Source organism: Felis catus, chromosome C1 (assembly GCF_018350175.1).
Source record: "Felis catus isolate Fca126 chromosome C1, F.catus_Fca126_mat1.0, whole genome shotgun sequence".
Taxonomy (NCBI): domain Eukaryota; kingdom Metazoa; phylum Chordata; class Mammalia; order Carnivora; family Felidae; genus Felis; species Felis catus.
Window position 1 is genome coordinate 156,144,959 of NC_058375.1, and position 26,428 is coordinate 156,171,386.

General features: G+C 37.1%; 1 protein-coding gene across 4 annotated transcripts in view; it reads left to right on the forward strand.

Annotated features, from left to right (window-relative positions):
* Positions 1–26,428, forward strand: part of XIRP2 (xin actin binding repeat containing 2) — a 693,081-nt gene that overhangs the window by 633,702 nt on the left and 32,951 nt on the right. For 3 of the 4 annotated variants that reach the window (XM_045033894.1, XM_045033895.1, XM_011285335.3), the window contains 2 exons: positions 9,473–9,633; positions 14,244–14,381. In XM_045033894.1, the coding sequence (XP_044889829.1) occupies positions 9,473–9,633; positions 14,244–14,381 (299 nt within the window). Of the gene's footprint in view, positions 1–9,472; positions 9,634–14,243; positions 14,382–26,428 lie in introns of those variants that run through there. The other variant, XM_019838210.2, reaches the window with a different exon arrangement.

The following is a 26,428-nucleotide window of genomic DNA, read 5'->3' on the forward strand; positions in this document are numbered from 1 at the left end:
TGCTAGGGAAATGTCTAACATGAGACCTAAGTTGTAAAACTATGCACCATTGATAGGCATTTAATGGTTCTAATTTATTTGACCATTTCAAAGAAATTTAAGTCATTTTATTCAATTATTGATTTTTTAACTGGGCAATTCTTTAACTACACTAAGCAATTAATTTGAAATATTTAATAGCAATATGATTAAGTGTCCAAATATACCCAAAACTGGCAATATTACTGTACTAATAATTATCTAATTTCTGACTAAATTCTATTTGTTCTTAACTGCTTTAGTACCAGAAGTACTTCTTGTGAGACGCTAGGAGCTGCATAAAACAGGACAAGTCTATATGATAATACATTACTACAATTAGAAAGGGCAGTTCTTTTACTCAGAGAGATTAAAATCTAAATGGACATTTAAACTTAGTCTTATCTATAAGTAGATGGGCATTTCTTCTTTGGGGCATGAAGAATAACTTCAAAGATGTTTCTATCACAAGGTGGTTTGTGTATATAAATCTGTGTGATTTGGGGGACCTGGAACTAAAATATGACTTAAAAAGGATCTACTGGAGTGCCTGGGTGGCTCAGTTGGTTGAGCATCTGACTCTTGATTTAGCTCAGGTCATGATTCCAGGGGTGTGGGATTGAGCCCTGCGTTGGGCTCCACACTGAGCATGGAGCCTGCTTGGGATTCTCTCTCTCCCTCTGCACTCTCCCCCATCCATGTGCGCGCGCTCTCTCTCTCTCTCTCTCTCTCTCTCTCTCTCTCTCTCTCAAATTAAAAAAATAAATAAATAAATAAAGATGTTTAGAAAGAATCTACCATGTAGTAAATTCTGACATGGACAGGTGTATGTACGTGTAGAGTGGATGCTTCCATTAGCTTCCTATTGCTGCTGTAACAAATTACCACAAAAGTAGTAATTTACAATGGCACAAATTTGTTATATTATTGTTCTGGAGCTCCAAAATCCAAAATGGGTTTCACTGGGCCAAAGTGAAGGTGTTGGCTGGGGCAAGCTCCTCCCAAAAGGTCCAGGGGGGTGGAGGGATCTGTTTTCTTGCCTTTTCTAGCCTCTAGAAGCTGCCGACATTCATTAACGCATGTCCTCTGCTTTCAAAGCCAGTAATGTACAATCTGCACTGCCCCCCTCACCCCCTCTCTCTCAACCCTACCTCTGCTTCTGTCATCACCTTTCCTTTCTGACTGACTTTCTTGTGTCTCTCTTTAACTTATGAGAACCCTTGGGACTATGTGGAACCCATCTGGATAATCCAGGATAATCGCCCCATCTCAAAACTCTTAACTTAATCACATCTACAAAGTCCCCTTTGCCATGTAGAATAACACATTCACAGATTCTGGGGATTAGTATGTGAACATTGTTGGAGGACCAATATTTTGCTTTACAACATTGCTGAATCTTGTCTTCTTCCTCTCACAGGCAACTGGATGTACAGGATCTCTTCCAGTATCTGGTGAACTGGGAGAGTACTGGTTAGGGAAGGGTGGAAGAGTTAGTAAGGAGGCAAAAACTAATTCTTTTTCTTACCCTGAGAGATTATCTGGTTTTGTTAATGTACAAAGCACGGTAATCAAATGAACTCGAATGAATGAAAAACTTGGGGGAAGGTGACAAGTGTATACACAACAACACAGTGCATTTGGAGGGAATAGGACCATACGGAGGCTAGTTTTAAAAATGGAATCTGGTTCACTCTGCTCATATACTGGATGGATGCCACAGTACAGTTTTTGTGCTGTCATGGCATACACTTTCACTCGTTTTACTCCTTGCCCTTCCTCTCCATGTATTTTTTTAAGAACTATAAATTAATGCAAGATTGTGCTGTACATTTGCTCTTTCATTTTATTCTCCATCTACTTCTTGGTTTTATAATATTCAAATGAGGGTAAAATATATAAAACTCAAATTGATTACAAATTTGACTTGGCAGCAGCAATATGAATGTTTAAAAGAGATGAATTTTATTATTAGCTGAGGGATATGCAAATATTGAGAATTACAGAAAACTTATTCATGCTAATGGCTGTGAGCCTGTGCTGTGTCCATCAGTGTGATATCCTGTACACGAGTCTGAGCTGGATTATAGATCATATGTTTAGATTTGATAGAAGTTAGTTCATCACTCTCCCAATTTAGTTCTAAATCAATTTTCCAAGTACTAAACAGTTGACTTCTTTATAACGCATCAAAAATACAGCAGGAAGCCTATTGATGCATCACTGAAAGTGTGTTTGCCTTATTGAAGCTGATATCTGTGTTTGCACCAGCTTTGTGGGCTTCTTTGTGGTCCACCAGCTCACTTTCTTCCTGGCTCTTAGTTTGGACTAAATAAAGATTTATTGGATTGACTTTAGACAATTGCAAAGAAAAAAAATTAACTTCTTGTTTATTTGCTTAAGAGTTCAAATTACTATTAAAACTTGGAATTTCTTTGAGTCATAATTATATACTGGGTTAGCTCTCTGGGACTAGTTTCTATATGTTTTTATTATATTTGCAATAGGAGTCAGTTCATGACAGAACAGTCTCCTTGTTGTTTGAAGTTCGCTTCATCTGTTTACTGGGAAGGTGAGTGTTTGGGTTTGGTTTTGGTTTTTGGACACGTGTATTCCTTGAGAAGTAGCACAGATTGTAAAGTCACAGAACCTAGAGCCAGACTGCCTGGCTTCCCCTTCCAGCTCTGAAATTCACCAGCCACCTATCTTGAGCAAGTTTTGCAAGCTTCCTGTGTCTCTGTTTCCTTATCTGTAAAACGGAGATAAAAAATAAAAATAGTCTCTACTTCATAGGGTGGTTGAGAGCACTAAATGGATTAATGTCTGACACATAGAAACCATTTCATACATATTTGCTATCATTTTTTATTTGTGAATCATTCTTTTGAGGCCTTTATTTTCAGTCATGTCTACAATTTTGTTTCTGACTTGTCAGTGTACTTTATTGAAAAAGTAACACTTTTAACTTATTTATTACAATTGCCCCTCCACTTTTCCTTTTGTCTTATAATTATTTTTGTTTAAAAGATTTTTTTTGTTTATTTATTTATTTTGAGAGAGAAAGAGCGTGTGGAAGCCAGGGAGGGTCAGAGAGAGAGGGAGAGAATCCCAAGCAGTCTTCACGTTGTCAGTGCAGAGCCCCATGGGGGCTTGATCCCACAAACCATGAGTTGGTGACCTGAGCTAAATCAAGAGTCAGACGCCTAACCGACTGAGCCACTAAAAGATTTTTTACTTTAAATTTTTTATGCTTAGAAAGTCCAACTGAAATCATTTGCTACTTCTCTAAAGATTTTTTATCATTTTAAAAACCGTCTAACTCTTAACTCCATCTAATACTCTGTAACATGCTGTGACATGAGGAACTGTTTGATGCTTTCCACAAAATCATTACCCAGTTTCCCCAACATGATTCATTGGTAATGCTGCTGTCTCCTCCCTTTTGTTCTTCCACATAGTCACATGGCCAGCTCCTTCATGTTTCAGGGCAGATGTCCCCCTTCTGAGGATGCTTGCCCTGACACCTGCTTATTGATACACCCGAGTGGATTATGTCGTCTCCCGTAGGCTCCCAACTTAGCTGGTACAAACCTATTAACTCTTGGGTTATAATTTCCTGCCTTTCTTTCCAACTAGATTGAAAGGTGCATTGTGAATGTATCGTATGCTTACTGTAGATAACCGATAGTTGTTTAATGATAATGAGTAAATATATTAAAATAAGCCTTCCTAATTATATAATGCAAATCATTTCCTTTTGAAATTTCATATGGCAAAGATGGAGGGAGATATGTGAATGTCACCCACAGCAATTAGATTCCCATAAAGCTCCCCTTTTTCTTATTACTGATGGTGTTTATATGTTGTTGTACTATGCTAGCCAGCATATAGAGGCCTACAGGGTTACAGCTTCACAGTGGGATTAGTATCTTCTATCTGTTGAATGGCCCTCTATCTCATTTAGTACACTTTGTCTTTAATGTTATTTTGCACGAAAGGAATATAGCCATGATGACTGTTCTTCATTTTATATTTGCCTGTTACATTTTTGCCCAATATTTTCTTTTTAAATGTTGTGTCTTGTTTTAGGTTTATTTCCTGTGAGCGGCATATGGTTGGATTTATTTGTTTGTCTTTTGGTATGGCATTTGACCTGTGTTTATTTTCATGACTGTTATATCTGATCTTATTTCTACCTTCTTGTTTAGGTATTATATGGTAAAACCCTTTCTTTCTGACTGACTTTTGTCACATGGACTGTGTTTGACTTTGTGTTGATGTCTCACATGAGTACCAAAGTGGATTCATATAGACTTGAGCTCACAGAACTAAAATTTCAGTAACCAGTATCCAATTTTCTAACTGATTTTAGTGTTTAGTGTTATAAAGGGGGCATCTAAGGATGTCTGAATTTTGTTTTTTCACCACAGAAACTCTTCACATGTCTAGATAATTGTAGAACTTTTCTCTCTCCTTGTAAAACATTCAAGTTTTACAAGGATTTATTGTTATATTGGTGTTTTAAACTTAATTTTATTTCTGGATTATGGTAACTAATTTAAATCTATGCCCAAATTTTTATTTTCAGCAATTTTTCCTCAAATATATATGATAAGTTCTGCTTACTCCCCCAGCCTCTCACTGCAATGCTGTAATTGTAAGGTTTGGATTTTGCTCTCTGTTCTCTGGCATCTCCTTTCACATTGCTATAGCATATATTATTCTATTTACTGCCTTCAGTGTGTGTTTTAATTCTTCTAAACACTTTAATACCTCTGGTTCTTTTCTCATCTCTGACAGCTTTCTTTTCTTCTGATTTTACCTCAGCCAGGTGCCTCCTTTAAATCAGACACAGCTGGGGCGCCTGGGTGGCGCAGTCGGTTAAGCGTCCGACTTCAGCCAGGTCACGATCTCGCGGTCCGTGAGTTCGAGCCCCGCGTCGGGCTCTGGGCTGATGGCTCAGAGCCTGGAGCCTGTTTCCGATTCTGTGTCTCCCTCTCTCTCTGTCCCTCCCCCGTTCATGCTCTGTCTCTCTCTGTCCCAAAAATGAATAAACGTTGAAAAAAAAAATTTAAATCAGACACAGCTAATATGAGTTTCATAACACCAGCAACTGGTCTGTCAGTGAAATACAGAGGTCAAAGTATCTGAAACTTTATTCTACAGACTTCCATGTAACCCATATTGGGTAGGCAAAAGGGAAAAGAAATAAGGTGACTCACAAAAATTTAAATGGTATTTGTGCAAGCCAGTTTTGAAGCATCTGGTGTTTATATCTATCTTTTATCCAATTATATCCATTATAGTATCATAACATGGTCATCCTTTCCATAAAACTTGATCCACCACTACAGTTTAGGAATGTACCTCTCATATTTTGACAGGAAGAAGAAATATTACATTTAGAAAATGTGCTGAGATGGAATCTTGCTTTAGAAATAAGATTATGACAAAGCACTTGGCTTTGCGAACTGTGCCACATTGGGTATTTCTGAATAGACATTTTTCTGACTTTGACCATATTTTTGAGCAACACACTGATCCCAGCACTATGTATCAAACCATTGACCTTTATCTCCAAGTTCTTACTCTTTGAAGATTTTAGGTTTATATATATAACTTGTTACTTCAGATTTTAGACAATTATTTAATGGGAAATGAAGATAGATTTGTTATTTGTTAATGTTGTAAGAGCGAGCATATCCTTTTATAAACCACAGAATTCCAAATTTAAAATTTCCTGAACAGCTGGTTAGAAGAATGGTTTATAATAAGTGTAACAATGGCCCTTTTGAAATGTCTGTTAATACTAGCCTGTGCATATTTCTAAGAATTCTTTCACTAATAATAGAAGCTGTGAAATTAGAAGAAAATCCAAGATTGTATTAATTACATTGACTATTTCTCATTGTTTTCTACATCTGACTTCTTAAAGCTATTATTTTACTCCAAGGAAACACAGGATGCATCGGATGCCAAGGATGCATAGTCATCCTTCTGTGACTGACTACAGGCATGTGAATAATTGGTCAAGAAAGGAAGAGCATTCTATCTTATATTGTACTACTTTGCTTTTTTTTTTAGTGCTTTAAACACAGACTTACCATATAAAGTAGAAATCAAGAAGACATAACAAGTTCTGTAACTGGGCAAATTTTATTGGTTGATTGATTTAGTCACTTTGTTTTTAAAAACTGCAGAGGAAAAGCGCATGTTTGGAGAGCGAGAAAATAGATCTGTAGCCACATGATTTAAGTCTCGTGATTTAAGAAAATAGAAAGTGGATCTATCTGTAGTATATTACAAAAAATAATAACATAGGTATTTTTCCTAAGAACCTCAGAATTCTTATAAAAGACATTCTTATCCTTGGTGTGTTATAGTTTTCATGGTAACACCTCATAATTTTTTGTGTTTTGTTTTCTTCCAAAGTGCTTACTTATTATATGTTCTTTCTGCTTTATAGGATTTATTCTATTATGCAAAGAATGAATATTTGGGGTAGATTAGCAATTATTTTCTCATCAGCAAACAAAAGAAAACATTCAATATTTAGGGTGCAATGGAGTCTATGTCCAGCTATGCTATTAACTCTGGAGATTTGGGAGAATTCACTGAACTTCTTTGGATTTTCATACTCATCTGCACAATGAATTACCACCAAGCCCCAGAGACAAGTCACTTCTAGTACAATGATTTTGTGATCTTAATATTTATAATGCCTTCTAACAGAAATAGTCATTTGAAAAGTTTGTTTTTTCCCTTCCTTTTTCACAGACCACTTTAGCCTTATGGCATGTTCTTACATAGTCTGATTTACATACTTACAGGTATGCAAATTTCCCCCTATATTTCCATAGGTGTTTTGTGACAAGAGCATCTTTATTTGTTCTTCTTTGTCACCTCTCTCTTTAAAGGTTCCCTAAACTCATTTTACACTGTTCTCCAATCTCAATTGCATTCAAGTCTTCTGAAATAGCACAGTAGGAGATCAGGGGACAAATGTCCCTGTTTTTTTCCTCACTTATCCCTAGGAAAGAAGCTGTCTTTTCAACCTTAAAAAGTTACATCCACTGTCATCAGTTTCAAGATAGGAGCAGACGGAAACACTGCCTTATAGTACACTGGGCAGGAAGCAACACCTTGTTTTTCAGATGAAGAAATTGATAGGTATTAACTTAGAAGGTTAGGAAACAATATGGACACGGTTTGTTAACTCAAGTAAGTTTTCTACTCCATGACTACCTGTGTGGGCAAAGTTACAGATAGGAAGGAGAAATGGAGAGATTAAAATGTAGTGTCTTGTCTGTGATCAAAATGAAAGGCCATAAGGCAATGGAATACAAATTTCTTAATAAGCAGGTCACTGATTTCCTGACCATTAGTCTTGGGCATTTCACAGTAGGATGAAAAATGATAAAACTCAAATATTTGAAAAGTAAATACCATCTGTAAATTTTAGCAAAAATAAACTGTGACTTTCTGTTAGATAAATAAAAGAATGACATCTTTTATGAATAATACACAAAATGAAATTTGGGTGTTAATATGGAAAAACTTTAGGGAGTCATGTTCAATAAAATCTATATAGTAATCATTCACAACAAAGTAATAGTACAGTTGAATATAAACTGAATTCGTCTGTGCAGATAGATAATCCACAGGGGAAAATAGAGATGTATTTTCTTTATCATGTGAAAGACTTTCAGTGGTACGGGAGAATGTCTTCTTATCGGAATCAACTGAAGGAATGTACTTTTGTATGAATGTGAGGCTTTAAATGACAGGTGAATTTCAAAAATAACTGACATTTGTTATGAACAAATCAGTGTTGTACAATCATAGCAGTCATAATCACAACTTTGTATTCCTGTATATTTTGTATTTTTGAAAGCATTTTAAGTAAAACATATTTACAATTTTAACTGAAATATATGAAAATGTTTATTTGAATAAGAAGTCTCTGTGGAAAACCAGATACTCAGGGAGCCAAAACACAAACGATTTTTAATTTTTTCTCATCACATAGGTTGCTCTCAACTGCTATTGTATACATAAACCTTAACCAAAAGGATTCTATAAGATGGTTCAATGTGGGAGCTGGGGGAGGAGGTATGAAGAATAGAAAAGAAAAGAGACAGCTTGGTTATCTGTTACCTGGGATTGTTTGGGCCATGGTTTACAGTGATGAAATCAAACCAATCCAAATAAAGTATACCAATGAGCCCTGTTCTACGAGCTCCAGAAAATACCAGCCCTAAGATGAAAGGCAGGGGGTGCATGAATGAGTAATGAATATATATGCATCCATGCATATGCATGTGTATATATGTGTACGTATATATACACTGATTGGTCCCAGAAAAAACCCTTGCAATGATTTTGGAATTAGAGTTCTTTAACAGTGAATAGTAAACCATCAAACAAAGAACACTAGATTAAATACGAAAATCTAGTTTTGAGACCAGCTCTGGCACATATAACTAAAAAACCGTGGAGAATCACATAACCACAGAGAGCCCTTGTCTTCCTTTCACATAAGGAAACATTTAGACATGTTTTCCTATGCCAAAAAGGAGCTTGTTAGATTAGGTAAGACTATATGATATTTAGGACCTTTCTGTTTCTGACAACTGTTATTCTGTGATCATGCAATCAGTCTTTTGCTCTGTTTCCAAATATGTAATTCCTGTTACCCTGTATTTTTGTCAAGTAGATGGCTTAAATGGGGAAATATCAGGCCATCTGAAATGGGTGACTGACAAAGCTTTTTCTAACAGTACTATTATTTCTTTCTCATGTATTACAGGTCTCTATGAATAAAGGAAATAAATCCACAGTCTATAATTCTCATGGCAATCGCTTATTTTGGCTAGATCCATCTCCTGAGTGTTAGGGGTGGGGAGACAAGCAAAGAGCAATTTTTAGACATTCTAAAGATTTGGTCCACCCATCACATCTGCCTCTAAATAATTGTGTGATCATGGGAAAGGTTTTTAACCACTGTGACTCTCCATTTTCTTATCTATAAATTTTAGAAAATAATAGCACCTACCTCATGAGGTTGTTAAACAAGAGAAGCAAATGAGAAAATGCTCTTACTGCATTTAACCTAAATTCAACCCACGGTGCCTCAGGAATGTTCATTATTAACATCATGAAGCTCTTAATAAATCACTGTCTTTCATCAGAATAATCACAGGAGTAGGAGGAGAGACAATATTTTTGTTTGATGTTCTCATAAGCATATGCTTCTGTAGAGGCATTTTGTAGCTTTGCTTGAAAGCCTGAAGAAAAGAGGGAGACTGTGGAACATTGCAAATACAGTGTTGTGAAATGATGCAGTCTGTTTTATGAGAGCAGATATTTTAAATGCCTTTACTGTTCATAAGGTGATGGTATTTTCTTTTCAAAGCCTGAAACACATATCTGAGCGTGCTACATTTGTTTGCAGTGACCGTTGGCCCTAATAAGCTTGCCAGTGGGTTTGCAGAAGACAGTGCTGCACAGAGCGAGGGTGTGTCAGACCTCCAGGAGGTGGTGTCCTTGAAGGAGCGGATGGCGAGGTACCAGGCTGCTGTTTCCAGGGGTGACTGCCGCAGCTTCTCTGCCAATGTAAGCTGCTCCTGGTGGTTTTGCATTAGGCAATGTGCTTTTTGTCTGCCCTTCGCACACTCTCCTTACACCGTAATGCAAGAATACCACTGGGTGGTGGGATAAAGCAGAGAAAGCACATAGTGTGAATCAAAGGCAAGGATGTGAATTGAAGCTTCAGTGCTGCTACTTACTAGCTGTGTGAATTTGGGCTACTATCTTAACCCCTCCCTGAGCTTCAGTTTCCTTAACTGAAAAATGGGAATAGCCATCTACCACAGAGGATCTTAGAGAGAAGTCAAAGAGATAATTTACGTGTAAGCCATAAGGCAGAGTATAAATGTGTTATTATTGCCATCATTATCATTTAACCTATAGCTATTCTCCTCAGGAAGGTTGGGAATTAATTTCAAATTTTAATAATGTGGGTCTGCATGCCGCCCTCCTTGGTCTCATGTATAGTTCATTTAAATTCACTGGCAGTATAAATTTTTTTTTGCTTTTCTCATTTCTCTGTATGCACTAAATCCATTAGGAGTAGCTTAATCAACATAGAAATGAGGGAGATTAGCAATGTAGGCACTCTGCTAAACCAATTATGATTATAGGAAACAGCAGGATTCAGTAGGACCACCAATTTTAGAGCCAAAGCATAATAAAGTCATATTCAAAAGAATTTGTTGGGTTCTATCATCTGTGGCCTTCAATCCACAGGGTTTGATGAGTCATTTTATTAGTAGCAGCTTTATAGCTTAATGGAATATAAGGTTACTCTTTTATAATTATAATCTCCAAATTAGCAAAGTTGTTCATTTAACCAAAAGAGAAAGAGAGAGAAAGAATAGCCAAGAAGGGTGGCGTTCTAAAATAGCTACTCTTAACATTCTTCTTTACAAATTATTTAGAGACAAGGCTGACTGTGCCAAACTCATTAACAATATTGTAATTCTAAATGACATTTAAGTTTTTACATAGTCATTAAAATCCATTTTAGATGCAGCACGGATTTTGAATGAATGTACAGAAATCACAGAAGTAGCTAGATCTCTTCCAAAATAAATAGTATCACTCCAGTGCCTCCTGCCAGTCCTCTTAGATAGCACCCCCTGCTGGATCATTAGGGAACTTTACTACAAATTAGTGTTCTAAATTGGAGAAAAGATTCTTGGGGAAACAGACTGATTTTGAAAGTACCTAGTGAGAGAGGGGTTATTTAGTAAACAATTTTTTTTTAATTTTGGAAGACTTTTATCTTACAGGCACTGGGAGAATACACCATAAGACAAATTTGTATTTATACTGTGCTAAAAAACAGAATATTTAAATCGGCACTAAGAAAACTAAATTATCCCACTATTTAATACAAACACACAAAAAATGTTAATGCTATTATGAAGGTAGCCTACATATAAAGAATTTAATAACGCTTCTCTGCTTGTTTTGGCTCAGGTCGTGATCAGGGTTGTGAGATTGAGCCCTGCATTGGGCTCTGCACTGGGCATGGAGCCTGCTTAAAATTCTCTCTCTCCCTCTTCTTCTGCCCCTCCCCCTGCTCTCTGTCCAAAAAAAAAAAAAAAAAAAAACCATGGAAACTGCCATTAACAACATTTCTGTCTACACAAAAAACCCATTAGTTTATGTGCATAATCTGGAAGTCTCTGATTCAGCCCCAAACTGAATCCATTATATTTCAGTCACGTTGAGATCAGTTTTTGATGATCCTAGCCTCAGCCAGATGGCATTTGGTTGAACCTAAATAAAAGTCATGCCCATGGAAAGGCAATGGTGTGCAGAAGCACCCTAGAAGAGAAGGGAGAGGTAACATTTGCTAAGCAATGAATTAAAATGCCAGATTCTGTGCTAAGCAGTTTTACTTCCTTTATCTTTTTTAGCACTCACAAGAAATATGTGGAAAATACATTGTTTTCCCAGTTTATAAGAAATAAAACTGAGGTTCACAAATTCTGGTCTAAGATTTTAAGTGTCAGAACCGGGATTAGAATTACTATTTGTCCAATTCCCCAATTATGTTATTTCTACTATACCCTAGGACCCAAGGCCAGTTCTTCACAAAGAAAGTAAATGATTGTGTAATGTATTCACCTAGGTAAGTGTTAGGTAGCTAAATTACTTTATTATTAAAATAACTTAATTAGGTTCTGTGTTAGGTATTTAAATCAGTTTGTCAATAAAATGTCTTAATTATTATGGGCATACCCATTAGATTCCAAATCTTATTTCTGAGTCTGAGATTAAGAAACATTGAATAAGGATCAACATAAAAATGTTTAATACAAACAATCTAAGTTATGTGGTCATTGACAATAACACGGGTTAGTTGAAATGTACAGTGCATGGGGCCAAACAAGGCAAAGGCACAGGGATGCTCTCTCCACCTGAGCAAGGAAACATCACTCTAGCTCGTGACCAAAGACCGCTCCTTGAGCAGGTCCTGCCATCTCATATATGTAAACCTTCATTTACAAGCTGAGCTGAATAAAGAAACCATATCACCGCCACTGAACTACAGCTCAACGGACTTCCTCACTTAGGTGGGTGAGTGGCAACAATAGTGTATAATAGTTGTACTCCTGGCAAAAATAACCAACTGTATGCATTTTTGCACATGTAACATGGTCTGATTCCAAAGTGCAATGCTAAAGGAAAGGAATGGGTATATTTGGGGTTTTTTAATCCATTTGGTAGATGAGAAGCAACATGTTCAGTATCAGAACTGATATTTTTGTGAAAATGCACTTACCAGGAAAGTATTCAGTCATTAACATAATTACTGAGGCTTATTAGATTAATTTGCACATGATTTGGACATTGTTTATAGTTGTTGGAAAGAGTGGGCTTTTTCTTAACAATAGTTGCCTTGATTTCCATAATTTAATGTTCTTATATTATCTATGTCTGATCAATCAAGGAAGGCCATTTATGTACATTAAATGGCAATGGGGAAAGGTACAAGAAACATCGTGGCCTTAAATCACCCTTTCCCTTCTTTATCTTAAATTTCAAAATAGATGCCATACTTTCTCATGACCTTAACATGTATCAAATGGCCGTAACTGGCCGGGATTTATATTTGAAGTTTGTTGCAGAATTTGATAGAATATATATCTAAAACATATAAATATACATTTTTATCCCTTCTTTCCATACAGCAAATATGCATATTCTTAAATATTGGATAGTTCACAGAATTAGGGCAAGGTTATGAACTTGCTAAAGCAACCACTTGAAATTGCTAGTAATTCAGATAATCCTGAGTACTAACTCACTCTCCAATATTTTGAAATTTAGGAAAACCCACGATAATAGTTGTATTTTTAGTATCAGTTTGAGAAACTACATATTTGGGTAGAGATTCCAGGATCCCTGGAGTCCACAGTCCATGTTATGGGAGCCTCAGCTCACAGGTATCCAGTTACTTTCAGGTCTCAAGGCTTCAAGGTTATGTCAGGACTGGGCCAGACCTCAGGAGACCTCCCTGTAGTTTGAAGGGTTGCTGAATCTCTTCCCAGTTTTAAGCAGCCCTCCAAGCTTCCTAGAGGAGGGCTGGTTGGCATGGGGCCTGTTTGCTTGAGAGTTATCATCCCATCTGGGTTAGAGTGCCTGCTAGGCTGAGGAGTGTGTTGAATCATCAAAACCAAAGCCCTTAAGTTTCTACACTTCCCACAGGGGCATGAGATCTGACAAGGCTCCTCAGTGTTTTTCAAGTTGTTCCAAATGATGCCTATTGAATTAGGCTTTCTATTCTGCAAAATGTCAATGATAGCCTAGAATTTTTCTGACTTTAAACCCTCTGATTCTCACACAATACTAAAAGCTGAGTCCTGGGGTATGCCAGTCCTGGAGGAGTTGTTTTTCTGCCTGCCCTTTAGTACTAGTGATTAAGACAAACAGCAGTCATTAAAACAGACAGATAGGGCTTCAGATTTCAGCTCCTACACACACCCCAGCTATGAGAACTTAACAAGTTGTCTTACTTCCCCAAATATCAATTTCCTCATCTTAAAATGAGGCTAAATGCCCGTATCTCACAGGAGTTGGAAACATCAAATGACAAGATGTATGCAAACACATAGAAATCACTCAGCACTAATATTAAGTAGTTGTTATTATTACTGATATTGACATTTTTGCATAAGAGAAAATTATTTTGTTCGTGTTTAGTGATTTAAATACATTTCGGAATGAGTCAAATGTTTTAAATATTCTGAATAATGTGTTGCCTATGTAGATGTTTAGGATTTTAATGACAACCTTACTGTGGGTTAAAATTGAATCCATTATTCTAATTTCTACTAGTCTGAGTATTATTAGAGAAATACATTCTACAGGTTTAATCTCCAGATATCAAAATCTATCTGAGATGAGGAGAATTAACTCAATATTTTTAAGTTCCCTCTGACTTTATCAAAAGACTGATAAATGAGAAAACAACACGGAGAGATTATTTTTATTAAAGTTTTCTATAAGGGCCCACTGAAATAACTGTGTATTGTTATATTTTTTAATATACCACCCATCAATAATTGTCAGCTATAAAAAATAATAGCTTGCAAATCCCATCTTGAGCAGATCTAAAATCTAGAATCTTCCCTTTTCTTAAATCATCTCAGATGATGGAGGAATCCGGAATGTGCACAGTGCCTGGTGGTTTGGCCAGAGTGAAGAAACAATTTGAGAAGGACAAAATTGCTTCTTCTTGTAATACCTTGTCTCAGTACCAATACCAGCACCAGAAAAGATCTGAGCAGGTAATACTACTACAGGTAACGGATAAATCACATAGGGTTGAAGTCCTCTCTTCCAGGGCCAATGTAGAAAGCCCCTCTTTAGTGGCACATTTATTTTCATTACTCATTAACAAATATTGTAATTTTAAAATGCTTCAGAAAATCATCTTTAAAGCATACCACTGTACTGATTTCCTTACTTGGAGCATTTTTCTAGGGAACCATGCTGGAATATTTTTCTTCTCAGCTTCTAATGTTTCCTGGGTTAGTCAACAGGTAAATAGAAATGTTGAGAGCAAATGTTTATATTGAGCCTCTGCTTCTAGGTTATAATTCATGATAAACTATCTGCTGGTTGTTTGGACAGATTAAATTTGAAGCATTATTTAGCTGATTATTGTGATGAGTTTTCTGTTTTCCTTAAAATCATCAAGAATTGAGTAGTAGAACCCAGATGTTATATAAAACTGCATAATGCAACTTCTACATTTTATCTGATATAAAAGTTTTTTTCCCATTTCATTCCTCCATTATCATATATCACCAAATATTGTCATGGGTTATGATGATTTTTGAATGGGAGAATCCCAGTAATAAAACCCATTAGACTTAGCTCAGCACTTTGAAAAACAGTAATTGCACTGTGAACAGCCGTATTTAGGTCCATGTTTTCCACGAGGAAGAGAGTAACTGGGGTACTTCTAAAATTTTGTGGTGGAAGATAAAAGGTTGTTTTTTGTTTGTCTGTCTGTTTGTTTGTTTGTTTGAAGAAAAATCCCTAGGATATTTGGAGTTACCTAAGTTTTCAAAATGAAGGCAATTGTGTGTGTATCATATGTGTGTGGGGGAGGGTGGCATAGGTAGGGGGGAATATAACAATAGAATGATTACAAATCTGATATGTAAAATAGTATTTGTTTTCTTTTTCTGGCTCTGTCTGAAAAGTAAAAAAAAATGTGCAGTCTAAATAGCTCAATAAATTTATGGTACGATTTATTTTAACTTTGCCTAATAGAAACAAAATGTAAATAAGAAATTAAGATTGGATATACTTGTGATCCAATATGTAGGCATTGCAACATAGGAGTCTTTAAGTGAGCCAATTGTGTGTTTACTTGAAACTGATCAACGATACAAGGTGTAGTTATAATTAACAACTTAAGTAACAAATTCCACATAGAAATGAATTATGTACAGATCCTTTATTTTGCAGGGAAATATTGTGATTGAGTGTAAGGGCTGTGGGACTTAAAGATCTCAGTTTAGAGGCCGCCAGACCAGCTAAGTGACACAGACCTACAGCCACCTTCATGGTGCATGGCCGTAGGTGATTACTCACGGCCCCATTCTCAGAAGGCCCCTGCACTTAGCTTAATGTTCTGATGTCATCATCTTGAAATTCTTAATAATTTTTGAACAAGGGACCCAATTCTGGTATTCTCATTTTGCAACAGTTCTGGCAAATTATGTAGTCCATGCTACACAAATGAAATTCATCACCTCTCAACTCTCAGTTTCTGATCAATTAAGATGGGACAACTGATGAGTGATTTGTCCATCTCATGAGGTTACTGTGGAGGTCTCATATGACAAAGAGCAGCTTCCATGAAAGTATTTCAGTATCCGTGAAACTTGAAATCAGATAGGACTCCTTCATACTGCAAGAGACACAAAGCCCAACCCAAAGTGTCATACACCAAAAGGAACATCACAGATTCACAAAAATGCAGTCTTGTGGAAGGGAGATTTGGTGTCAGCTCTGGTAGCTTACTAGAGCAGCTGGCTTGCACCAACTCTCTGGTTATTAAATTTTTAGGAATGTTGCAAACCAGATGATATCATGTAAATAGCTTCAAATCAGCCATAGTGAGGATACTTATACTAGAGAAATTGGCAAATGCAACAAATTAGGGGTATACGGTCTTTTATTCTCTCTTCCTTATTTTCTCTCTTTTTTTTTCTTGAGAACCCATTGTTAAGTATGTATTTCCTTACCATTAATATAAGGGCCCAACGTATGTCCATAGCATAGTAGCTAAGAGTGGGTCCAAATCCTTACTCCTTCATCTATTAGTTGCATAACATTAGGCAAGTTCCTTGATTATAATGTCAAGATTATAAATGTACCTACCTCATAAGTCTGTTAAGAGGATTAAATGAATTATATTTGTAAAGTGTTTAAGACTGTGCCTGGCCCACTGTAAGCACTACACAGTGTATCACCTTGATTATATTTCTTTGTTTTTTTTTTAACCTCACCTCCTCTGAGTTAGCCTCATTCTCACCCAGGTTTCCCTCAGATAATAGTAAAAAAGATGCAGAGAAAAAGTAAGATCCTTTTCCCAGAAGTTTCAGGAACAAATCTTACTGCATCTAATTGGCTCTAAATGAACACTCATGCTTTTCCTAGAACTAATTGCTATAGCCAGGGGATGGTGATTGGTGGAAGCCTCTACACCTGTTTACCTAAATGGAAGTTCTCAGCATTCAGTTATCAAGGGAGAATACGTGGATACTGGGTAAAAGCAAAACCAAACAGCAGCAACATATAAATGTTTTATGGATATATAGATACACACACACACACACACACACACACACACACACACACACAAGCTCCTTGCAAATGTAATCTGTTATTATAAACTGTAGTCTGGGCTCTAGCACATGAAATATTAATGCATGTGAGTCTAATAAAAAATGTACACTAAAAGGCTGAATATCTGCAGGACTCTGGGCCTATCGTGACCTCTCTGAACTTCAGTTTCATTATCTACTTTGAGACATGCTAATTATCCCCAATAATTCCATGAGGAATGACTACACCTAGGTCATAATGCTACGTAATATAAATAACATAAAGGAAACATGTTAGAATAAGTGAGTAAATGTCTTTTATTGAAATGTATGCAAGTCTGTAGGAGGATGAAAGAAAAAAGTCATCTGTACCTCAGAAAATGAAATAATTTATAATCCTTATTATGTGCATCCTGAGAAACTTAACAGAAAACCATGGGGGAGGGGAAGGGGAAAAAAAGTTAGAGAGGGAGGGAGCCAAACCATAAGAGACTCTTAAAAACTGAGCATAAACTGAGGGTTGATTGGGGGGTGGGGTGGGAGGGCGGGGAAAGTGGGTGATGGGCATTGAGGAGGGCACCTGTTGGGATGAACACTGGGTGTTGTATGGAAACCAATTTGACAATAAATTTCATATTAAAAAAAAGAAATTTGAGATACATGTCAATTTTGATTAGAGAGAGGAAAATGTAGAAAAATCATGTATTAGATACTCACTTAAACTTTTAAAGCCATCAAATGCATTCTAAAACCTGCTTCTCTTATCAGCAGGGATAGAGCACATTCACAGGTAGAGGCAGATTGTTGATTCGGTTTTACCTAAACTGTTGTCCACCCAGATGTTTTCAGTCTTTGCTTGTTGAAAGTACTTGACATTTATCTCTCTGCAAAATCTGTCCCTAGCCAAAAAAAAAAAAAAATTTAGCATGTAAAAATTAATATTAATTTGAAAATTAAGTTTGATTAGAGTTAAAAGAAAGAACATTTGTTTTGGATTTCTGACAGTAGTCAGGGTCACAATTAGTAATCCTATAAGGTGTAATAATTAAGTTCAATCTGCCTTTTTCCTTTCTAATGTACTGAAGTCAGATGTTTCAGGGTAATTAGCTATTTGGTAACCGTTTGTCTGAGAAATCAGCAAAGGGGCTAAACAAGTTTAGAAAATTAAAGTGTCTCTCAGATTAAAGATCCCTTCTGTCTGCTGATTGATCAGACTATTTTATCAACCACCCTTTATTCAATAGGGGTTCTGGAGGCACCTGGGTGGCTCTGTCGGTTGAGTGTCCAACTTTGCCTCAGGTCAGAATTTCATGGTTCATGGGTTCGAGCCCCACACGGGGCTCTGTGCTGACAGTTCAGAGCCTGGAGCCTGCTTCAGATTCTGTGTCTCCTCTCTCTCTGCCCCTCCCCTGCTCATTCTCTCTCTCTCTCTCTGTCTCTCTCTCTCTCTCTCCCTCCCTCTGTCAAAAATAAATAAATTTAAAAAATTTAAATGGGATTCTGAAATAGAAAAAAAGGAGGTATAAAATATAGGAACATTCATTTCTGCCAGACATTTAAAATTTGAGATAATGTCATATTTAGATATGCTAGATTTGTCATGCCTTATGGTTCTACCTGTTTAAGTTAGCAGCATCACTGTTAGCCTATGGAGTATCCTTATGTAAATTAGAAAAGGGAACCACTCTGGACAATCAGACCCGTTGAGTGAGGGAAGCATGGGACAAGGGTTCAGCTTCTCAAAAGAATGTGTTGGGGAAACTTTATGTAATCCATTCCCATATTCTTAAAAGGGTGCCTTGAAATATGCTGGAGAAGGTATTAGAATACATGTGTTATTGGTGTGAAATTGCCATCATCTCTTTCTGAGTTCATTTTCACTTGCCCATTCTGTGGTTTCTGTCTTTTCAGGACTTTCTTTTTCTTCCCTTTTTCCCCTTTTTTAACAGCTTTATTGAAATACAGTTTGCATACCATAAAATTCACCCACTTTGTGTGTACAATTCAATGGCTATTTAGTATATTTACAAAGCTGTGCATTATCACCGCAGTCTAATTTTACAACATTCCCATCTGCCCCCCAAATAAACCTTGGACCTATTAGCAGTCTAAGACATCCCCTTTTGTGACATATTTTCACACTCAAGATTTGACCTTCATCTTCTCATATGAATTTCTTCTTTGTTTTCTGTCCCCTATACTTATGCAGTACTGAGTAACTCTGTGCTTATTAATTTTGAAGTCCTGGAAGCCTTTACTTTTCTGGGGTTGCTTGGTTTGCTTCAGTTTTGTTTTCTAAGTGGCTTAAGTAGGAAAGAGCAGATGGAGCTCCAAAAATTTTGGAAGTAATCGGTGCAATACAGTGCTTAGGTAATTGCTTTTATGTGAAAATGGCTGCACTAAAATCCATGTCAAGAGTGTGAAGTATTCCTGACCTTTGCTCCCTATGGCCAAGTCTCATGTGGACAGGAGGAAGCTGCAACACAGTGTGTGTCTTTCTACATATATCTGCTGTTTCAAATATCCTAACAAACATTAGCACTCGGTAAAATTATGTGGATTTGGAACAATCCCTAGACAGTTTTAGGCTGACAGAAAACATTTTTGACAGCTTGTGACAGATATAATCTGACATCTGTGTGTTTTAGACTCTTTAAAGGTGACCCATAATTATTTTCTAGCAGACTAAACATATTTTTTATCAGCAAAATGTCCACATTGCAAAGCATTTCTCATATAAGTGCTTTAAAACTACCTTTAGCTTTCTGCCACGTAATAATTTTTCAAGGTCATGGATTTCTATCATCAGCACCAACCTAACCTAGATCTCTATCAACACATAAGGTTGTGATCAAAAGCATGTCTTATATTGTCTTTTAATTGGGTATGCTATTTTTTAAATAACCATTACAACTTAAAGTAATCTCACTTAAACTGAGAAAGCTTGAGTAATGCTTCAGCCTGCTGGTTCTAGAGCCAGACAGCCCACGTTATCATCCTCAGAGTTAGACATCTGATCTCTTCTATAAAATGAGGATGAAGTAACAGGTGTGTTTTAAGAATAAAATAAGTTGATCCTTGTAAAATTCTTCCTAAAATGTCTGGCATATATGAATCGTTCAATAAACATCAGCTATTATCATCAGCAATGTTGCCACTAAAGCCCAGAAAGCATAATCAAGTGGTAATTATTCTCAAAGGAGAATATGATTCGTAAACATTTTATGTGCATGTAAAGAGACAAAGGAGAATGACATTGTTCTTTGCCTCACACCTCACACGCCTCAGCTTTTTTTTTTTTTCTTCAGTTATTTGGCCCTTGGAGACAGAATCATTTCCCAGGAGCTCATTAATAGTAATTAAAGATTAGTTTAAAATTAACATCCCTCTGAATGCTTTGGGCATATGTTGCTCTGGAGTAGTCAGTAACTTTAGTGCATATTTTAAAAATTGTAATAGCAGGTCTCCTTTTGAGTAAAAGTGCTTAACCCCCACTATAGGAAACGACAAGAGGAGGGGATGTCCTGGAGAGCGAGCAGAGGAGTAAGTGTAGAGCGTATGTTGCACAGGTCCGCTGCAGCCTGGGTTGCCATTATGAATAACGCCTGTGTTTCAAATGGGAACAAATGAAGAACATAACATTTGCTTTGGAAGACTGCTTTATTCGCAGTATTGTGACACGATGTACTGAGAGGAAAATATAATTAATATACGAATTGAATCGGGAAAAACAAACAAAAAGACTATCCTGCTTGAATAAATGAGGAAAGGAGAAAGAGTGGGGGCCGTGTTGCATTGTTCTGCTTCCACGAGGGCTGTGATTTCTCAGCTTGTTCTAGCTAATGTGTGGAAGGGAGAGGGAAATATTTGGAAGGGGTGGAGCCTACTGTGTGACATTTTCTGGTTTGTGCACTTGAAACACTCCTCCAATTGTCTGAATAAAGGAAGTATAGCAAGTAGGTTTTTTTTTTTTCACGATACAGTGCTAAGATCTACAAATACTAAGAAATAAGGGCTCCTATTTGCCAGAAAACTGTTTCTTTCCCTTTGACACCAGCCAGGGAATCATCCTGACCTTTCTCCAAATAGGCCAACCAATACACATATATTTCCCACAGGCAAACCATTTAAACTATCTTCTACAACTCTTTCTCAGGGCCTAGTGCTGAGTGAGCTTTGATAATGAAAAGAACACAATGAGATTAATTTTTGAATGCTGACTCAGAATCAGAAGACTGAGTGTTTGCTAAATAAAGCAAACAATAAAATAATGGCCTCAACCAAGTGAGGTCTGTAACCCACTAGCAGCCAGACCTGCACAAGCTGGTTTATGCAGAATTCAGTTCACTGGAGTACTTTATTAACCAAAACATTCCAATTCCTGACACCATACAGCAAACCAGCTTTGCTCTACACTAATTACTCAGTTTCCTTTTCAATTCAGCAAGAAGTAGAAATTCAATCTCTGATCCACTTGTGGGTTTGGAATGCATACTTCATAAATGGATTTTTTTACCTCTACTTTTGCATTCAAAACCCTCTCTGTTATGCTCAAGATTGCCCGTTTTATTACTGCTTTTCGCACCTGTGCCCTGGCCTCTGCTGCCTTGCCACCTTGCCACTGGTGGCCTTCCCATTAACTCCGTCTCCATCTGTGTCTCTTCTCTTCCTATCCATGTCTTGGGGGAATCCCATTGTTTTTTCCTCAGAAATCGAAGAAAAAAGAATTATATTTTGTAAAAAAAATTCCTTGCTCAAGTTGCAAAGTAAATTAACTGCAGTGAGTACTGCTTGCACCAACTCTAATGAAAACAAAAGCAAAAACACAAACTAAACTCCAGAAGAATTTGTATTTCTCAGGATGAAAGAAAGAAAGGCTTTTCCTACAGGCTCCAACCAACCCTGCTTCCATAAGGCCTACATGAGCATGACTTGTCCAGAAGTGCAACCCACACTCCTTATGAAGCCGCTACTATCCCCGGCTTCCCTCTTTGGGGGAACAGGGATGTAGTGGTGGTGGGTTTCAATGAGTCCTCTGTCTACTGGTTTCTACATCACCCAGAACCAGAAGCAGGGCATCTTTTCAGAGCCCTTGACTTGTTTCCTCCTACCTCTTCTCTGACTAGATAAGGATTTAGAATCACATCATTCTTGCTATTAGTCTGGGCCATGGAACCTCTGAGGGAACTCAGGTTACCTAAGTCACCTCAGTAAGGTTAGTACACTGGAACTCCCCAGGCAGCCCAGGTAATTCTGATTAAATTGTTCTGGTGTGTGGTCAGGGATCAGGGAATGGTATAGTTCTAAAAGTGATTCTTTCTTTTTTTTTTTTAATTTTATTTACTTTGAAAGAGAGAGAGAGAGAAAGAGAGAGAGCATGGAAGGGGCAGAGAGAAAGATGAGAGAGAGAATCCCAATCAGGCTCCGCACTGTCAGCACAGAGCCTGATGTGGAGCTCAAACTCATGAACCGTGAGATCATCACCTGAGCTGAAACCAAGAGTCAAATGCTTAATTGACTGAGCCACCCAGGCACACCCACCCACCCTGGGTGAATCTGATGTGCAGCAAAGAACAAAGAACAAAGAACAAGGTAGTACAAACCTGGGCCAGGATTTGTTATCCCAGAGATGACTACTCCCCTCTTTGTTTCTCATCGGAGGCTTCTTCTCTGCCCACCTCACTCTTCTGCAATCTGATAGCAGGACCCTCCTATTTATATTGACATTTCTCTTGAGATGCCTACATCTCAAGTCAAAGAACAGAGCAGGGACTGTGGAGAACAGAGAAAGCAAGGGCTGAAGGAAATCATGGTGAATATAATAAATGTCAGCCAAACAACCAATTTACTCATACCGCCAAGTCCCATTAGCTCCTTCGTTAATGGCAGACAATATTGAAATGCCATTATTTGTGTATATACAAAGATATATTTGAATATTTAAAATAACCTAAATAATTTAATGATATAAATGAACTATGGAAAGATATATCAAAACTTTTAAAATAAAATGAATGAATTTATTAGCTTAGACCACATTAATGTACCAATAATTAAAACTGAGACTTATTACTGTCATCTTTTATCAGAAAATTTTAATTTTACAGGATTATACGCAATCTGTACACCTAATATCTCTTCAGTTTGTGCCTTTGCTATTTCTATACAAATATTTTCTGAAAGACACAGGATTTAATTATAAAGTGATAAACTGTGTTAAGTAATGCAGTGAACCTACTCATAGTCAGTTTGGCTCCTTACAAAACTAAACCAATGTGTGTTCTTTCCTGAAGACACAAGGAGTGCCCATAAAGGACAATAAGACTATTGTTTGTGATCTACTGACATGAATTGCATTACTTTGGAGCCACACACTATAACTCTCAACCTCTGCTGTCCCTAAATGAAGTTGATGGCAATTGCTAACTGTGCTGAGGCATGACCATAAAGTCTTAGTCATGGTCCCTTTGCAACTTCCGATTTCAGCCTCTTTCTGCAGAATCTGTTGGTCTATGAGTTCTCCTTGTAGCACAGAGAGGGATTCACTTCTCCCTCCCCTGTGGCAGTATTGCAGGACACGGAAGTACATCATTATAAAGGGAAGCTCATTCTAATCCCACACTGTGAAGACACTGGCAAAATGTTTGCCTGGGTCCTTTGTGGAAACTGTCTTCTTGGTGAAATAGTGCATCTGTCCAGTGCGTGCATTCAGCCTGGGATCCTTTATTACGCTGTTAATAACTAAATGAGCTAATCCCCCTGGCGACATGGAGGGGTTTAGCAATTTTATCATACGGAGGGGGCCCTGGCACTACTTCTCAGGCTGTCAGAGCCTCAGTGGTGGGTAAAAAAACCCATAAGTAAGACTGAGTTGCAAGCACAGATTCAAGTGCTTTAAAAAAATCCTGACTTGGTTGCTTTTCTTTCCACGATTCACCTTACTCATTCTCCAAAATAGAATTTGTAGGAGCAGTGTTTACCCCTATTATTGGAGTACCATTTCCACAGCTCCTCTTCTTCTTAATGGTTCTGTGGGTTTTCTGTTTCTGTAAAGCTATTTGTTCTTATAGAACCCATTTTCAATTTCATTTGCAGAAGACAAGTGCACTTACAGATACACCCTTCACTCCTTTCAAGTAAAATGAATTGGGATTGCTTTAGGGAAAAGGAGTGGTATTGTTCTTATCTCGGGGCCCAGGGTTGTTGAGGGAGTGTCACCTGGCCCCTTGCCCACAAAACACAAAATCACAGCCCAGAGTTTCATGTTCCCAGTGATCCCCAAAAGTATGTGATGTTGATGAAGATGTAAAACACAGACATATTGACACAGAGGAATTTGATGTTGTCTTGTATGGGAGGTGGTGGACAGGGAGGGAAAGCTGGAAGAAGGAATGCAGTTATGTGGCCCCTCCTTCAATTTGAAGTCTCATATTAGTTTAAAGATAGAAATATACTCTTTGTATAATTACACTTAACAGAATTCTCAAATATAGAAACAATATATTATACTAGTTAAATTTGCCTTATTTTTAAATTGTTAGAATGGCAAGCTACAGAATTTTAAGTTCGTAGATTTTGCTATTTTTTGAGAAGCAAGGAAAATTATAACAAAAGAAACCTTTAACATTGTAGAACCATCATGCTTGTAGAACTTTGTAGAAGCTGCAAAATGTTTTTTCCACATAGTCACTTGTATGAAAATGGGTGCTTTCTGTAAGCACTTGGCATAAGGTATTATTAGCTCTTTCTACTTCTGGGTCTAATATTTCTCAAAATAAACCTATCCTCATGAATCTTTGAAAGTGATTAGATTGAGTCAAGCTTGTCTATTCTTTTGCATGTTCATTTATTAGTTTGAAAATTACAAATTATCATAACCCCCACCGAAAAAAAAAACCTGGGAAAATACAAGCCTGAGAAAAGGAAGAGACATTAAAACATTCTGTTCTGAGTACCATGCTCTTGCAGAGGTACTATCTGGGATATTGCTTGGGAAATTTATTTTTTCTAGCTTCCATGCAGATCTCAAGATCACAGCACATGGAGTAAGATTACAGCTTATTCTAACAGCCTTTTTTTTGTGTACTTATTCTTTATTCCTCTCTGTCCATAGTCATCTACCATGGATTCATCTCTTTAGGAATCAGCTGAGGCTACTTCATTTCTGACCCAACCAGGAGGACAGGGCGCATTATATACCAGCCACCAGATTGATACCAACAGGGGGAGCCAAGCGCTCAATCTTCTTTACCCTGGTGGAAATACCAGGAGTGCTAAAGACATTATCCTGCTACGACTTTTGAAATTCATTGTCTTCAGAGTACAAATTGGAAAAATTGAATACTAAAATTCATCATATCACACGATGTTTAGAAATATTTGGGGGAGATTTGGAGGAACTTTGATGAAGTCAGTACTTTAGGCTGGGGTTCAGTTTGTGGGACTTTATCATAAATACTTTGTGCTATTATTCTAAAAATAAGAGTCCCCCCAAATTATATTGTCTTTGTTTTTTCTTTTGGAGGACCAAACACAGGAATTTTCCTTTTTTTCCCCTCAACTCCTTTTCCTCCAATGTCCTTATTTTTCTGGGCCTTTTTCATTACTGTGGAGGGAATTATGATATTGACAAAGTATACCATCTGGGTAGAGAAAACAGACAAAGAAAAGTAGCAATAATTTGTGGGGAGGAGGGAGTATGAAAAAGTTATCCATGAGAAACTTATAGACACACACAAAACTACTTTTTCTATATTAGAACCAAATGTAAGTATGTTGATTTGTTCTTCTAAAAAGAGTGGTGAGACAGACAATATCATTTCTCACAAAATGCTCGTTAAATCATTTAATAATCACGGCTCTGTGTTTGGCACTTACACTCAGTATAATCTCTCTTCTTATAATCTTGAGATATGTGGTCAAGTATTTATCTTCCAGTATTTCATAGACCACTATACTTGAAATGTTTTAAAGACCTGTCATTCCTTTTTATCAATGACTGTTTGTGTCTCATCTGCCCTGATCCATCCTTACAGAACAAACCTAATCTGCAGTTATGAGCCTCCAGCAAGTGGGTAGGTTTTCTGTCCTTTGCAGTGCACTGGTATTGATAAGTTTAATTGGGAGGAAATCCATTACAGATCAAAGAGTATGTCCTTAAATTTCATTTCATCCGATTTTTTTTTCTATAAATCTATAGGAGTTAAGTGGCTCAATTTTTATTAGTTGTTGATATTTTTTATGTAAAATGAAACTACTTAAGCATATACTTAAAGCAAATAGTCTGTGGTCCTTTTTAATAAGAACCTCTTTTCAATTTTGAGACCCCTCAAACTTCTGGCATTGATTTTTTTATTTGTTGAGTCTTGGCACTTGATGACCAATATTATACTAATAGAAAAGATGGTTCACTGAATCACCAACCTTAAAAGAAAGGAAAATGTGTAGTTACCTGCTATAGTAGGGAAAAGGAAGTATATTTTAGTGAAAGA